The sequence below is a fragment of the Equus quagga genome, chromosome 7 (genome assembly GCF_021613505.1).
Source record: "Equus quagga isolate Etosha38 chromosome 7, UCLA_HA_Equagga_1.0, whole genome shotgun sequence".
Lineage (NCBI taxonomy): Eukaryota > Metazoa > Chordata > Mammalia > Perissodactyla > Equidae > Equus > Equus quagga.
This window is the reverse complement of record NC_060273.1, coordinates 3402142-3419667: the sequence shown is the minus strand read 5'-3', so window position 1 is coordinate 3419667 and position 17526 is coordinate 3402142. Positions and strand designations below refer to the sequence as shown.

The 17526-nt window shown below is 40.3% G+C and overlaps 1 protein-coding gene across 1 annotated transcript in view; it reads left to right on the top strand.

Moving 5' to 3' along the window:
- CREBBP (CREB binding protein) overlaps positions 1-17526 on the top strand; it is a 130926-nt gene that overhangs the window by 57294 nt on the left and 56106 nt on the right. The window contains exon 4 of the mRNA XM_046668628.1: positions 16974-17214. Coding sequence (XP_046524584.1) covers positions 16974-17214 — 241 coding nt within the window. The remainder of the gene's footprint in view (positions 1-16973; positions 17215-17526) is intronic.

Sequence of the window (17526 nt, the reverse complement as noted above, 5' to 3'; positions counted from 1 at the left end):
GGTGAGTGATGTGGACCTCACGCCTCTTTCATGAAATTGGGGGGAGATAGTGATGGAAAGCAATTAGAAAACACAAACTGCCCGAGCAGGTCGAGTAGCATGCAGTGGTTGAGGTGGACACAGGGACCTTCTTAGATGGAGCCATCAGAGAAGGCCACACCAAGGAGGGAGGTTTGAGGGCAAGACTGGAAGGATGAGCAGAAGCTCTGGAGAGCCCAGAGCACTGGGAGAGCATTGGCTTATGTAGGAATTGGCAGAAGACCAGCAGGAAAAGGGACTCTTGAGTGAGGGAAAAGCAGTGTGCATGGATGTTAGGGGCTGAGCAGGAGCCAGCTCAGGGAGGACCTTGGGTGGCAGGAGGGCCATGGATGGCAGGGACCACTCCAATGGTCTAGGCTAGAGATGATGGCCTGAAGGTGGTTGATCACAGTGGGGACAGGAGACTAGACGAGGTTTGCTGCTACAGTGGATGCATGGGGTCACCATGTGAGGTGACTTGGTAGGTGGCAGAACCATTTACAGAGCTGGGGGAGGAAAAGACTTGGAGAGGGGTGAGGAACGGGTGATGAAGGGGAGAGTATCAGTAATCCACCTAGACGTGTTCGTTTCGAGATGCTTGTGAGATGTCCAGGTCAGGGTGTCCGGCAGGTGGGTGGGTGCACTAGTAGGATAGTCGCCGTCCATCTGAGAGCTGGTGGTAAACCTCCTGCAGTGAGGGCTGTGGAGTGAGTGAGATCACTTGGCAAGAGCCTGGGAAGAGAGATGAGGTAGAGGAGGAGCTGGCAAAGGGGACAACAAGAGAATGATGTCCCTGCAGCTGAGCAAGGAGGACATTTGAACAGGAGGAAATGGTGGCTGTGGAGATGGTGAGTAAGATGAGGGCAGAATTGCATCACAGGAATGTGCAGGTAAACCTGTGGGCTGGTCTTTTTTCTTTTAAGTTGAGCAGTTCTGGAGACCTGCGAGTCACCATGCTCTGTTGTCACCCCAACGCATTCCCTGCTGTTATCCTCTGGGATGTGCTGCGGGAGCTCCCAAAGATTCAGAGCCCCCATTGCAGAGAGTCATTGTTATGGGCGTGTGTATTCTCAGTATAATAGTCAAAAGCAAATACAACATTTTTCTAAATTTCCAGATGTATCTCATTGCAGCTCTGTCTTTGGCCATTTTATTTGTAATTTCTTAACTTTCTACAGATTTTGGAGTTTGTTAGAAATTTCACTATAGTATTAGTTGTATTTCATGATTCTAAGATCCACCTTTTTTTTTCGCACTGCAACATCTCTGAAATTAGGATGTGTTTTAGAAGAATCAAATTTTAGATCTAATAAAATACAGTATATGTACTACTTTACTTATTCATAACTTGAAATGAGTGACATAATTTAAATATATATATTCACTGTGCAGTTTTCCAAGACGGCTTACATGGTTGTGAGAATTTTTAAATTATTTAAATTTTACTGACAGAGGAACAGGAGCAGGTTTTGGTGGAGGCAGAGACTGGGTCATCTTTCTGTGGACTGGGATTGAAGTCTGCATGGGCCATCTTGAAGGAGGGGTGTGCACGGAATACATGGGCAGGGAGAGAAGTTGTTCCAGGGCAGTCCTCGTGACTCTGTCCTTCTCGCTTAAGCTTTGGATTGGCCTTTCTTCCATTTTCACCTGAAAAAGTCATAACACACAGAGTGAGGGAGCGTTTGCAGGAAGAAGGGCAACTCAGATGTCAGCTGAGACTGGATTTGTCAATTAGGTCATTGCTGACCTTCACGTCAGGTCTGGGATTGTTTTTTTTTTTTTTTTTAAGATTTTATTTTTTCCTTTTTCTCCCCAAAGCCCCCCGGTACATAGTTGTGTATTCTTTGTTGTGGGTTCTTCTAGTTGTGGCATGTGGGACGCTGCCTCAGCGTGGTCTGATGAGCAGTGCCATGTCCGCGCCCAGGATTCGAACTAACGAAACACTGGCCCGCCTGCAGCGGAGCGCGCAAACTTAACCACTCGGCCACGGGGCCAGCCCCAGGTCTGGGATTGTTTTTAAAGGAGCGTTGTTTAGAAGTGGGACACATCTTGGGCTTATCTAATCTGAGAAAAGTTTGGTGACCAAAGAGACCTCTCATCAGGTTCTCCCATGGTGTGTCCTGTGGGGGGCTCCCAGCTGTGGACTCCTGCAAGGGTTGTTTCTAATAGAAAGTTCATGTATGATTTTTTTTTTTTTTGAGAAAACTAAGAACTACATCTGGAGACTTCACCATTCTTAAAGTTGTGAGCAGTGCATTCATCAGGAGTGCTGCTTATTTGCAATTGCTCATGAGAGTAGTGTTAGGGTTTGTTTCGGTCATTGTCAGAGAATTTTGAAATGGAAGCTTTGAATAAGGCTCCCAGGCAGCAGCTGAGGCAGATCTCTAAATGGAAGGGAAGTATGGCTGGTTGAGAACTGTTCTTGCAGGGGAGGGTTGTTGAGTTGTCTTCTCTGTCCTAGAGTGACAGCCAGGACAGTGCTGTTGGCAGCCTGTGGGTGGTGGGCCATTGGCTGGGGCCCTTATAGGACTAGTTGTTTGTCTTTTTTTTTTTTAAGATTGGCCCTGAGCTAACATCTGTTGCCAATTTTTTTCCTTCTTCTCCTTCTCCCCAAAGCCCCCCCCCCCCCGACAGTTGTACATTCTAGTTGTAGGTCCTTCTGGTTGTGCTATGTGGGACACCGCCTCAGCGTGGCCTGATGAGCAGTGCCATGCCCACGCCCAGGATCTGAACTGACGAAAACCTGGGCTGCCGAAGTGGAGTGCACGAACTTAACCACTTGGCAGCTGGGCTGGCCCCCTAGCTGTGTATCTTGGAGTTAGTTCTGTCCGCATCAGTCACTGGTTCCCCCCCAATCCCCGCTGTCCTCCTGGTTCAGAATCTGTTAGAGGAAGGATGAGGAATCTGTTTTTCTGGTCACTGTTATTTGTGAAAATTCAGGTTTTTTCCTTCTCTGTTTTCCAGTGTATGCCACCTGATTCCCTCTAAGGCAATTCAGGATCATTGCCAAATAAATGGGTTTATCGTTCTTTCTAGTATACTGGCATGTGCAGTTTTAAACAAGCTCCCCCAGTGATAAAGTTTTTAAGAGCCAGTGTCCACTGCAGTGTCAGTGACCTAGTGCCCAGCTGTCCCACTATGGAGTGGGCTTACTTTGTTGGTCTTTGTGTCCACTTCAGTACTGCAAAAGGCTTCCCTATCCCCACCCTGCCTCAGTCTGTCTTTTTCTCTCATAATTTTCTGTCCCCTGTATCCAGTTTCTCCACTCAGGGATCAGGATTTGAACTGACTGAGCAGAGTTAAGCCGCATGAAACCAAGAGGTTCGCTGCAGAGATGTTCACGTTCCCATAGCATTGTACACTGGCTCCTTGTACTTCACAAGCCGGCATTTAAGATCACTGGTTGTCTGCTACTTCCTCCACCCCAGGACTAGTGAGAGCACTTCTGTCGTTCTGACGGGAACGAGTTCATGTCAACTCTTCACCACCAGAGCAGTGTCTGTAGGAAATCACTCCGTGGCTATGAATTGTGCCTCAGTAATTGAATTGGAAAACATGGGAAAGGATTAGGAAGTGAGTGTTTGTCCATAATTGTTAGTAATCAGGGTGTTGGTGTATTTTTAGGAGTTTACATCTGTTACTCTTATCTTACTGCCTCCACCTGTATCTTGAGGATCTCTGAGAAAATTTGTATTAGTCTTTTAGTCTAAAATTCTTATTAGTAGCTGTATAAATCCTTTCTACTGTTTAAACTCATCCTCTTTTGTTTTGGTAATAAATATCAGCTGGGAAACATAGCCTTAGCAGAAAATATGATATGTTGCAAATATCAGGAAACTGTAAATTGAGAAAAATTAACAAAGTCGTTTGATATCAGGCATCACCATAGGTATTGCAAGTACTCAATCAAGGTCATTCAAGTTTCTTTCCATTATGGGTTTCCATTAACCAACAGTATCTTTTCTAGTATCTGATTGGTATAGCCCTTTCTTCCGTGAAACCGTCTAGGTGGAAGCGTCAGTTGTCTCCAGAGACATTCCGCTCCTTCACTTCATTTAAAGTAGAGACCAGGTAGGAAGGTTCTTCATGTGTCAACAAGTTGTGCCATATACCTACTAACAACTAGCCACCGAAAACCAATGTGTCAGTCAAATGATTAATTTGCCAAGTTATCAAAAACTTACTGTAATAGGGGCCAGCCCCATGGCCGAGTGGTTAGGTTCATGCGCTCTGCTTCAACGGCCCAGGGTTTCGTCAGTTCGGATCCTCGGCACGGACATCGCACCACTCGTTGGGCCATGCTCAGGCAGCGTCCCACATGCCACAACTAAAAGGACCCACAACTAAAATATACAACTATGTGCTTGGGGGATTTGGGGAGGGAAAAAAGAAAAAGAAAAAACTTACTGTAATAAATATTCTTGAAGAATATGTTTATATATATTGACGATATTCAAGAAGAATATTCCTTAAAGTTCTTAGTAAATTGGTAATTCTTGTGAACTGGTCATTCGGTGAATGGGCCTGATGCTGTTCAAGACCCTTTAACTCAGTTGAGACCTGCTGGTCTGGTCACCCTGTCACCTTGGTTGTATCTTTGAGGGTGTCCTTGTGCAGGTAACCACTCACCCCACCTTGGGAGACTGACTCCGCATTTTAGAAGGAGTGACCTTGGGGCAGGGGAGAGAATGGAGGGTCTGTCCACTTGTCTGTCCTGGCTTTCTTTGCCGTATGGCTCGCCCATTGAATTAGCCATTTGTTTTCTGCCGTAAAATCACAGTGTTTCTGATTTGGAAGATTACTTAGAAATCATGGACAGCATGCTCATTTTAAGTTGTTTTCGTATTGACTTTAAATCTTATATTGTAAGATAATCTTATTTTTTTTTAAATCAATAAGCACCAAGGAAAAAGAAGAAAACATATGAAACATGATTCAGTCTATCTAAACAGTTATGTTCTGTTTCTTACCAGTTGATCTGTATCATCTCAAAGGTGATTATCACTTCTTCCCAGTTTGATAGCTGTGTGCATTTAATGAGCATTTTCTTTATTTTATGACGTCAAAGCTTTGTGTACCCAGCTGTTCTAGGGTCCTTCTGGGAGAATCAAAACAAGCAAATATTGCAGAGCAATCCACTGTCCCACCTGATGTTCACTTTGGTGTTATTTTCTGACTTCAAGTGGAGACTGGGGACAAGTAAAGTTTCCAGGTGGACCAAGGGAAGGATGTCAGAGGGGTGTGGGTCTAGACCCCATCGGTGATGTGGAAGGTTTGGACCAGGTTGATCTAAAGGGCCATCTCCCAGAATCCCTGCCCGGTGTGGATGTGGAGCAGTGGTTGTGTGGCGGGAAGAAGCACCTTCATCCTCCATTCTGTCTTGGTCAGTTTCTGCTTCTTACTGTTTGTACCACAGAGTCCTTTGCAGACATCATAACCTATGCTTGGACACTTAATGGAAAATAACTTATTTTTCTAGGAAGAATGCCAGGATAAACTTGAGTATACGTATTCCCTGTGCAAATCTGTGGTTATATCCTTAGACTAGAAATACAGGGCATGTAGAAAAATGCAGTTGGTGCTGATTACTCAAATCTATGTAACAATAACAATCCTAATAAAAATACGTTAGATTCCTTAAAAAATTAAGGACTACCAGAGTAAATATGGAAAGTTGGTCTTTTGATGGACAGAGGTGTGAAGGGTGGTTGACTTAAGATGACACGTTATACATGCAAAGAGCATGTGGCCAAATCTAGCGAAGACTGGAGTGGGGGCAGTGAGATGTACTCCCCGCAGCTGCTGGGTCCACGTACTCTGTGCTCACCTGCTGTTACTCATGGCTCAAAATGTTAACATGTCAGGGGAGGGGGGGCGGTCATGACTGACCCAGTGTGACTCCCACACCGTGCTAACCTCCTCTTTCCATGATTAGGAATGGCATGTGAGCTGATTCAAGTTCCAGAAATGCATACTGCATGTATTTTTAAGGCTTTTGATGGATACTGTTATACTGCCTTCCAACAAAAGCCACATGCCAGGTCACCAGTATTAAACGGTGCTCCCAAGGCCGGGGGTTATCTGTCCTTTGATAGGAGAAAATAGTGTCTCATTATATTGATTTTCATTTTTTTGATTACTGGTAAGAATTAAAGTGCGTGTGTTTAGAGACATATGCATTTCTTTTTTGAGTTTTTTTTTTTTTTAAGATTTTATTTTTTTCCTTTTTCTCCCCAAAGCCCCACCGGTACATAGTTATATTTTCTTTGTTGTGGGTCCTTCTAGTTGTGGCATGCGGGACGCTACCTCAATGTGGTTTGATGAGCAGTGTCATGTCCACGCCCAGGATTTGAACCAATGAAACACTGGGCCACCTGCAGCGGAGCACGCGAACTTAACCACTCGGCCACAGGGCCAGCCCCTTTGAGTTGTTCAGTTCCTATCCTTTGCCAATTTTTCTGTCAGATTCACTTATAGCACTTTATAAAGTAAAGTTGTCAGTTATCTGTGGGCAGGGGTGAGATTATGTTTATAATTGCTTGAGTGTTTTAACAACAAGCATCTGGTCGGCAGAGAGGTTAAGGGTGGGGACTTTGCTGTGAGACCCCCAGCTTTACCACCACTCAAGTGCACCACCTGGGCAAGGTGCATCCCTCTGGGCCTCAATTACTTCTCCTGTAAGGCAGGCTGCCGTGAGTTAGTTCCTCCCTTGGAGATTGGGTCTCACATGAACTGCTGCTCATTGGGCACTAAACACAGAACCTGTCATGAAGGACTTGAGAAATAAAGACTGGCCAAGAGGAGGAGAAGAAATGATATCTGCATCATTATTTGCTTTGTCTTCTGTGTTTCAAATATTTTTTCCTAGTTTGTTGATTGCCTTTACGTTTGTTCCTAGTGGTTTTGGTCCTGGAGAGATTGTAAGTTTTCTGTGGTCTGGCCTCTCATGCTTCCCTTTATGGCATGGCCCATCCCTGCCTCAGAATCACCTGTGGACCTTATTCTCTTAAATATTTCATTTTATTCTCACTGTGAAAATACATACACATTCATTTTGGGAAATCGGGAAAAAATATAAAGCACACCCTGTGGAACTTTGACAGATAAAAATGCTTCTGGCTCCACCCCAGATTTGTGAGTCATAGTCTCTGGGTGGGAGGCATGGGGAATCTGAATTGAGGAGGTTTTACTGGGGATTGGTTAGGAACCGTTGCTTTACTTTTTTTTTTTGAGGAAGGCTGTTTACCCTTTGCATTACAAAATATTCATCTTAATTACCTTCTAGTATCTTTACAATTTTATTTTTTCTGTTTAATTCTTCATTGTTTTCTGCTGATTCTTCTGATTTTTTTTCCCCCAAAGTAGAATGTTTTTTGGTTATAAAAATAGTGGATGCTTGTTGTAAAACATTCAGGCAGCTATTAAGATGATCCCACCCCTGCCCAGACATAACTGACTACCAGATAATCTTAACAGGGTTTTTCTAAGAACAGGTGCAAACATACAAAGTTAATAAGGAGAAACCGAATGACCTTTTGGTACTATTCTGTAGCTTTCTTTTTTACCTTAATATGTTATTGGCAACTTTTCATGAAAGCATAAAGCTCTGTTATTGTTGTTGTTATTATTATTATTAGCCTCAAACAACAAATGCTTTGTCACAGTTTTTTGTGGGTCAGGAATTTGGGCAGGGCTCGGCTGGGCTGTTCTTCTGCTTCACACGCCTGTGACTGGAGTCATTTGAGGTCTGCTTTATTTTTCATGGCTGCATATTATTTCATTAGATCTGAAGCCATAATTCACTTAATTAGTTCACCTTTGATAGACATTTAGGAGTTTATGGTTTTCTGTAATTTAATCAAGGTGCGCTGCTTGTCTTTGTGCACACATTTTAGCACCCTAGCCCGTTTACTTTAAGAAGTGGAACTATCAGATCAAAAGAAATGTGTTTTTCTTTTTGATACATGTTTCTTTCCAAAGTCACAATAAATTACGTTATCATCAAAGTATGTGAAAATTGCTGTTTCTCTACACCCTCATCAATACCACTTATTATGTTTTTATCTTGGTCATATTGTTAGGTGGAAAATGCCTCTTTCTTTTAATTTCATTTCTTTGATGATTAGTGAGGTAGAACTTTTTTAAAAAACAGCTTTATTGAGATATAATTCATCTACCATACAAGTCCCCTCTTTAAAATGCACAATTCATATTTAGTGTATTGTGCAACCATCACCACAGTCAATTTTAGAATGTTTTCATCACCCCAAAAAGAAAGCCTGTACCGTTAGCAGTATTCCCCATTTCACGTGAGCCCCCAGCTGGAAGCAGCCTCCCATCTATTTTCTGCCCCTATGGATTTACCTCTTCTGACATGTCGTAGAAATGGAATTACAATATGTGGTCTTTTGTGACTGGCTGTTTTGACTTAGCATAATGTTTTCAAAGCTCATCCATGTTGTAGCATGTATCACTACTTCCTTTTTATGATTGAAGAATATTCCATTTTGGATATATCACATTTTGTCCATCCGTTCATTAGTTGATGGACATTTGAGTTTTTCCTGCTTTTTGGCTATTATGAATAATACTGCTGTGAACATTTGTGTACACACTTTGGTGTGAACATATGTTTTCAGTTCCCTTTGGTGTATACTTAGGAGTGGAATTGCTGGGTCATGTGGTAACTCTAAGTTTAACCTTTTGAGGGACTGCCAGACTGTTTTCTGAAGTGGCTGCACTATTTGGAATCTTGCCACCAGTAGTGTATAAGGATTCCAGCTTTTCGGCATGCTCATTAACACTTGTTACTGTCTGGTTTTTTGTTTTGTTTTGTTTTTTGATTTGTAACTATCCTGGTGGGTGTGAAATAGTATATGCTTGTGGTTCTGATTTTCATTTCCCTAATGGCTAAAGGTGTTGAGCATCTTTTCATGTGCTTATTACCCATTTGTATATCTTTGGGAAAATGTCTGTTTAGATCCTTTGCCCACTTTTAATTAGATTATTTGTCTTTTTATCTGTGAGAGTTCTTTGTATGTTTTAGATACAAGTGCCCTGTCACATCCATGATTTTCAAATGTTTTCTCCCATTATTTGGATTGTCTTTCACTTTCTTGATAATGTCCTTTGAAGAGTAACAGTTTTTAATTTTAATGAGGTCCGATTTATCCTTTTTTTTTTTTTTTTTTTTTTGGTGAGGAAGATTGGCCCTGAGCTAACATCTGTTGCCAATCTTCCTCTATTTTGTATGTGGGAAGCCACCACAGCATGGCTTGATGAGTGGTGTATAGAGCTGCACCTGGGATCCAAACCAGTGAGCCCCAGACCACCAAACTGGAGTATGCAAACTTAACCACTACGCCACCAGGCTTGCCCCAAATTTATCTTTTTCGTTATTGCTGTTTGTGCTTTTGGTGACATAATCCAAAGTCATGAAGATTTACTTCTAAGTTTTTTTAAGAGTTTATAGTTTTGGCTGTCATATTTAGGTCTTTGATTCATTTTGAGCTAATTTTGAGTATGACATAGAGAATGGGTCCACCTTCATTCTTTTGCTTATGTATATCCAGTTGTCCTGTCCTTTTCATTGCTGTTAGTTGAAAAGACTATTCTTCCCTCCGTTGAGTTGTCTTGGCACCAATTTGTAGAACATTTTTAATATTTGTTGTTTATTTGTATTTCTTTTGTGTGGTAGCTGTACCCTTTTTTGCCCAACTTTTTAGTGCAGCAGTATCTTTTATTTTTAATTTTTTTCCCTAAGAGCTCTTTGTATAATAAGAAGTGCCACAACCTTTCTGGAAAACAACTTGGCAACATATATCAGGAGCATTGAGAATGGTCCTATCCTTACGCAGAAGAACTGGAAAATGTGCAATAAGATGGCACTATTAAGCCCTCACATATCAGCAATCACTGTAAATGTAGATAGACTGAATTCTCCAATCAAAAGACACAGAATGGCAGGATGGATTAAAGAACAAGACCCAACAATATGCTGCCTCCAGGAAACACATCTCGGCTCTAAAGACAAACACAGGCTCAGAGTGAAGGGATGGAAGACGATACTCCAAGCTAATGGCAAACAAAATAAAGTAGGTGTTGCCATATTTATATCAGACAAAGTAAACTCCGAGATAAAACAGGTAAAGAGAGACATAGAGGGGCAGTGTATAATGATAAAAGAGACTCTCCATGAAGAAGACATCCACTTATAAACATGTATATACCCAACACAGGAGCACCAAAGTACATAAAGCAACTATTATCAAACCTAAAAGGAGATATTACCAACAACACAATAATAGTAGGGGACCTCAACACCCCACTTACCTCAATGGATAGATCATCCGGACAAAAAGTCAACAACAACAAGATAGTGGAATTAAATGAAAAACTGGACCAGATGAACTTAATAGATATATATAGGGTACTCTGTCTAAAAACAGCCGAGTATACATTCTTCTCAAGTGCACATGGAACATTCTCAAGGATAGACTATATATTGGGAAACAGGCAAACATCAATAAATTTAGGAAGATTGAAATCATACCTACTATCTTCTCTAACCATAATGCTATGAAACTAGAAATCAACTACAAGAAAAAAGCAGGGAAAGGAACAAAAATGTGGAGACTGAGCGACGTGCTACTGAACAACCAGTGGGTCATTAAAGAAATAAAAGGAGAAATCAAAAAATACTTGGAGACAAATGAGAACGAAACGCACCATACCAACACATATGGGATACAGCAAAAGTGGTCCTAAGAATGCAGTTTATAGCAATACAGGCCCACATTAACAAACAAGAAAAAGCTCAAATAAACAATCTTAAACTATACCTAACAAAATTAGAAAAAGAAGAACAAACAAAGCCCAAACTCAGCAGAAGGAGGGAAATAATAAAAACTAGAGCAGAAATAAATGAAATTGAAACAGAAATACTGTAGAAAGGATCAATGAAACAAGGAGCTGGTTCTTGGAAAAGATAAACAAAAAAAAAAAAAATTGATATACCCTTAGCTGGACTCACTAAGGAAAAAAGAGAGAAGGCTGAAAAAAATAAAATTAGAAATGAAAGGGGAGAAATTACAATAGATACCACAGAAATAGAAAAGATTATAAGAGAATGTTATGAAAAACTATATGCCAACAAACTGACAGTCTAGAAGAAATGGATGAATTCTTAGACTCTTACAACCTCCCAAAACTGAATCAAGAAGAAATACAGAGTCTGAGTAGACCAATCACAAGTAAAGAGATTGAAACAGTAATCATAAACCTCCCCCAAAATAAAAGTTCAAGACCAGACAGCTTCTAAGGAGAAGTCTACCAAACCTTCAAAGAAGATTTATTACCTATTCTTCTCAAACTATTCCAAAAAGTGAGGAAGACAAATATTCCTAACACATTCTACAAGGCCAGCGTCACCCTGATACCAAAGTCAGATGAGGACAACACAAAGAAGGAAAATTACAGGCCAGTATCGCTAATGAACATAGATGCAAAAATCCTCAACAAAATATTGGCAAACTGAATACAGTAATACATTAAAAAGATCACACCATGATCAAGTGGGATTCATACCAGGGACACAGGGATGGTTCAACATCCACGAATCAGTCAACATGATACACCACATTGACAAAATGAGGAAGAAAAACCACGTGGTAATCTCCACAGATACAGAGAAAGCATTTGACAAGATCCAGCATCCATTCATGATAAAAACTCTCAATAAAATGGGTATAGAAGGAAAGTACCTCAACATGATAAAGGCCGCATATGACAAACCCACTGCCAACATCATACTCAATGGGGAAAAAGTGAATGCCATCCCTCTGAGGACAGGAACAAGACAAGCATGCCCACTGCCACCACTCTTATTCAACATAGTACTACAGGTTTTGGCCAGAGCAATTAGGCAAGAAAAAGCAATAAAAGGAATCCAAATAGGCACTGAAGAAGTGAAACTCTCACTGTTTGCAGATGACCTGATTTTATATATAGAAAACCCTAAAGAATCCATCAGAAAATTATTAGAAATAATCAACAACTACAGCAAAGTTGTAGGGTACAAAGTCAACTTACAAAAATCAGTAGCATTTCTATACTCTAATAACGAACTAACAGAACAAGAACTCAAGAACACAATCCCGTTTACAATTGCAACAAAAAGAATAAAGTATCTAGGAATAAGTTTAACCAAGGAGTTGAAAGACCTATACAAAGAAAACTGTAAGACATTACTGAAAGAAATCAATAATGACATAAAGAAATGGAAAGATATTCCATGCAATGATTGGAAGAATAAACATAGTTAAAATGTCCATACTGCCTAAAGCAATTTGCAGATTCAACGCAATCCCCATCAGAATCCCAGTGACATTCTTCACAGAAATAGAACAAGAATCTTAGAAGTCATATGGGGCAACAAAAGACCCCGAATAGCCAAAGCAATTGTGAGAAACAAGAACAAAGCTGGTGGCATTGCAGTCGCTGACTTCAAAATTTATTACAAAGCTATAGTAATCAAAACAGCATGGTACTGGAACAAGAACAGACACGCAGATCAATGGAACAGAATTGAAAGCTCAGAATAATCTTTGACAAAGGAGCCAAGAACATACAATGGAGAAAAGAAAGCCTCATCAATAAATGGTGCTGGGAAAACTGGACAGCCACATGCAAAAGAATGAAAGTAGACCATTATCTTTCCCCGTGCACAAAAACAGACTCAAAATGGACCGAAGACTTGAAGGTAAGACCTGAAACCATAAAACTTCTGGAAGAAAATATAGGCAATACACTCTTTGACATCAGACTTAAAAGGATCTTTTCAAATACCATGTCCACTCAGACAAGGGAAACAAAAACAAATGAGACTTAATCAGACTAAAGAGCTTCTGGAAGGCAAAGGAAATTAAGATCAGAATGAAAAAACAACCCACCAACTCAGAGAAAATATTTGCAAATCATATATCCGAGAAGGGGTTAATCTCCATAATACATAAAGAACTCACACAAATGAACTACAAAAAACCAAACAACCCAGTCAAAAAGTGGACAGAGGATATGAACAGACATTTTTCCAAAGAAGATGTACAGGTGGCCAATAGGCACATGAAAAGATGCTCAACATCACTAATCATCAGGGAAATGCAAATCAAAACTACACTTAGATGTCATCTTACGCCCATTAGAATAGCTGTAATCACCAAGACAAAAAACAATAAATATTGGAGAGGCTGTGGAGAAAAGGGAACCCTCATCCCTTGCTGGTGGGAAAGCAAACTGGTACAGCCACTGTAGAAAACAATATGGAGATTTCTCAAAAAATTAAAAATAGAAATACCGTATGACCCAGCTATCCCACTACTGGGTATTTACCCAAAGAACTTGAAGTCAACAGTTCAAAGAGACTTAGGCACCCCTGTGTTCACTGCAGCATTATTCACAATAGCCAAGACATGGGAGCAACCCAAGTGCCCACTGGCTGATGATTGGATATATACAATGGAATACTACTGAGCCATAATAAAGACAAAATTGTCCCATTTGCAACCACATGGATGGACCTTGCGGGCATAATGTTAAGCGAAATAAGCCAGACAGAGAAAGACAAACACCATATGATTTCACTCATGTGGAAGATAAGCAAACTTAGGGACAAAGAACAAATTAGTGCCTACTGGGGGAATCGGGGTGGAGGGTGGGCACAAGGGGTGAAGGGGCATACTGATATGTTGTATGACAAGTAATAACGACTGAAATTTCACTACGTTATAAGCTAATATGACCACAATAAAGAAAAAAAACAGGTCCTGTCTTTTGGCTCAGTATTTCTACTTCTCAGAGACAACCATTTTTCCCTCAGTTTTTCACTTTTTAAACTTTACTCTTATGTCTTTATGTTAAGTTTTTCTTATCCTCATTCTGAGAATACTACTTTTTTCTAATATTTTTATCCATTTTAATCTATTTTTTATTCACTTTAATTCGTCTAGAATTTATTTTTATATTTTAAGGTGCTATAGGGATCAAAGATTGCCACCACTACCCTCCAATTTGAAATACCACCTTTATGATGCACTAATTTCATGTGTACATGTGTCTTCTTCTGGATCTGTGTAAAGAAATCTATAGTTTTGGTATCTAGCAAGATAGATTTCCTCCTTTATTCTTAACTGTTTTTCAGAATTTTCTTGGTTATTGCAAAAACAAACAAAATTGCATAAAATTTATACATTACTTCGGGGGAAATTTACAACACGGCAGTTTTTCTTCTGTATGATTAAAGGGAGGTTCTTGTCTAAGCACTTTCATTCTATTCTCTGTGCCTGTCTGGACACAGTCTGGAGACTGAGTACAGAAATTGGTAGAGTCTGAAGGATGCTTCCTACATGGATTTCAGGCCCTTTCATCTCATTGAACACCAATCTGAGAGGAGGAGGAAATTAAACACTACCTGAGTTTGTAAGAATTTTGCACACTGGACTAGCCCTGTACAAGTATATGGAGTTATATGGGGAGGGCCAGGCATAGGGACGTGAGATAGACATGTTCTGTCCATTTTGCTGTTGACTTGGCTTGACTCTCTGATTTGCTTTTGAGACACATGTAAACAATGTAGAGCTCATTCAGTGTCTACAGATAGACAAATAATAGACTAAGCTTTGAATGTGCCGTGGAGTCTCCAGCTACGCTATTTCTGCATGTGAAAGTTTCAACATATGGTCTAGTTCCAAAGGTGCTATGAAGAACATCCCAAATGAGAAACAGTGTGTTAATTTTCAGTAACTTAAAAACAATCTGTTTATAATAATTGTAAGGTTAGAATTTTTACCTGATTATTGTGTGATTTTTTTTTTTTTTTTTTTGTACATAGCATTTCCGTATTTTAAGAAACAGCAGGGGGACAGCTGGCTTGGTCTCTTCAACAAGTCACTGTCATGAGAAAATAAAGGGGGATGGTGGCAGTAGGTGAAGAACCTTAAAAACAACAACCAAATGTAGGATGTGGGCCTTAATTGGGTCCTGATTTGTGTAAACCAGCTCTAAAAGATGGTTTTTGGGCAACTAGAGAAATTTGTATATAGACTAGGTATCAGCGAATGTTAAAGAATTATTGTTCATTTTGTTAGGTGTGATAATGGTGTTTGAAATTTTTGTATGTGAGAAAGAAAGAGACCTAAATAAGGGTCATCTTACATTTCTCACATTCTTCCGTATCTCCATTCCTACTGATTTCTGGTTGGACTTTCTAGTCCATAGGAATAAGCTGATTCAGGAGGAGACTTTTAACATTGATACTGAATGCTGCTGGGGGCATAGTCCAAGGCTGTTTGTTTATTGAGTCCAAGGCTTTATTTTAAATTGCAAGAAAAAGGGAGATACAGTGTATTACAGCAATGGAGGATTGGATAAATGAACAGCCATTTATTCATTACAAATCCTACTGTGATACTGTCTAAGACAACTTATAGTATGGGACGGACCCTGGAGTAGATGCCAGGATATGGTAGAAGATTAGTGATTATGGTGCATACATGTGCATGTACATAGAAAAAATGACTGAAAGAAGAAAAACCTATCAACACTTTAATAGTAGACTCCTGGAAATTAAGATTTCAGCTGTTATTTCCGTAGTAGTTCTTTTGCTTTCCAGATTTTCTGCAGCATGCATATTTTACTTTTATAATCAGGGAAAAGTCAACGTAAGGAGACAAGGCTGTTTTCTCTTAGGAGTTAAGTCCTTCTCCAGTCAGGATGCTCTGCCTCTCGCTGAGAACTTTCCTTTTGCTTCCAGGAGTTGTGCTTGTGAGTGAAGCCATGCAGCTTTCCTGCACGCTTATTCTCTGAGTTCTCGTAAAGATGAAACCAAGACAGAAAACCCTTTAACTTTTTAAAAATGAGCTTTGGTTCATTAAGAAATATTTTTATCGTTTTCTCCTAAGTGCAAGGATACAGCTTTGATTCTTAATTTGAAGAGCCCGAGTGGTGGTGTACTTTAGAGGGGGCAGTGGGTGTGGTGAAATCAAGTGGGGAGTGTTCGAGTGTCAGAGTTTAGGGAAGATTAGAAGTCTTTGAACCATGGAGTACATTACTGCACATTAGGAACATTACATCTCTCTTATTTCATAAGTTTCTTTAGTGAGTTTTTCTGAAGAGTGTTGGTAGTTTGTAAAGAATAAGACTCCACAGGTCTCCTTTTCCATTTTCTTTGTAGTTAAGAGGTATTGTTGGTCTCACTTGTTATGTTTGAAAAGGTGAAAGCAAGTAAACTCTATTTCTGTATCTTTAGCGGATCATCAAATACTTTTTGAAAAAGTTGTTGTCAGATGTCCGACTGGAAATTTTAATGGGAGGGAAAGCATTTCATAAGCATTAACACTTGTGCTGGATGGTCGTGTTAAGGATGAGTGTCGTATTATTCTTTCAGGAGAGGTAATGAGTGCTGCAAGTGTTGTCCTGGTCACGAGATAGTGAAATCCAAAGGGTGGCTCCGATTCTCCTGCTCCATCAGATACTTTGCAGCCGGTTGTGGTTGATCAGGTCTCGGCAGTCTTTTTAGCCAATGTTTGGCCATTTGGGCCTACAAAAGCAGCAGGTTCATATGGCTCAACCCGATGTAATACACGGCTTTTCCTGCACTTGTATGTGTTGTAGAGTGAGTTGGATTTTGGTTACTGTAGTTAAGAATAAGGATCATTTTCTTGCTCCAAGATAATCATACATGAGTAGACTTTAATCAGCCTTGCTTCTGAGTTGATTTATTTCTGTGCTTCTGGATCTTCCTTGAAGTCCCTGATAAATTAAAGATCCACAGCAGCTGTCTTCTCTCTGTGGCCGATATTATCCATCAGCTTTAGCATTAGTTTGAAAACTAATTAATGAACATGAATTGGAACTCTGAAAGCTTATTAAAATATTTTTATTAATTTGTTTTATTTTAGTCTCAGATGCAAACAGCAGTGGGAATAGTACCCACACAAGCAATTGCAACGGGCCCCACTGCAGATCCTGAAAAACGCAAACTGATACAGCAGCAGCTGGTTCTACTGCTTCACGCTCATAAGTGTCAGAGACGAGAACAAGCAAACGGAGAGGTTCGGGCCTGCTCTCTCCCACATTGTCGAACCATGAAGAATGTTTTGAATCACATGACACATTGTCAGGCTGGGAAAGCCTGTCAAGGTAAGTGCTGTTTTCTGAAATCCCAGTGGCAGAGCTTAGGATGAAATTGGTCTTTATTACTCTTAGGCAGATCTCTTGTTAATTAAGGTTTCCCAACCTACATGCCCACACTACAGCCAGTCAGATGCCACTGAGACGCTTACCTGCTGAGGAGAAAGGCAGTTTGGTTTTACAATATTCTGTGAACTTCTACTGGGTGAGGCTGTGCCCTGCATTAGTTCTTTTCTTCCTTACTCTGTCATGGAAGATATTTGTCACTTCTTGAGCACTGTCTTCATCCTAAGTGTCTGGATCATGGTTTTCTTTTGGGCA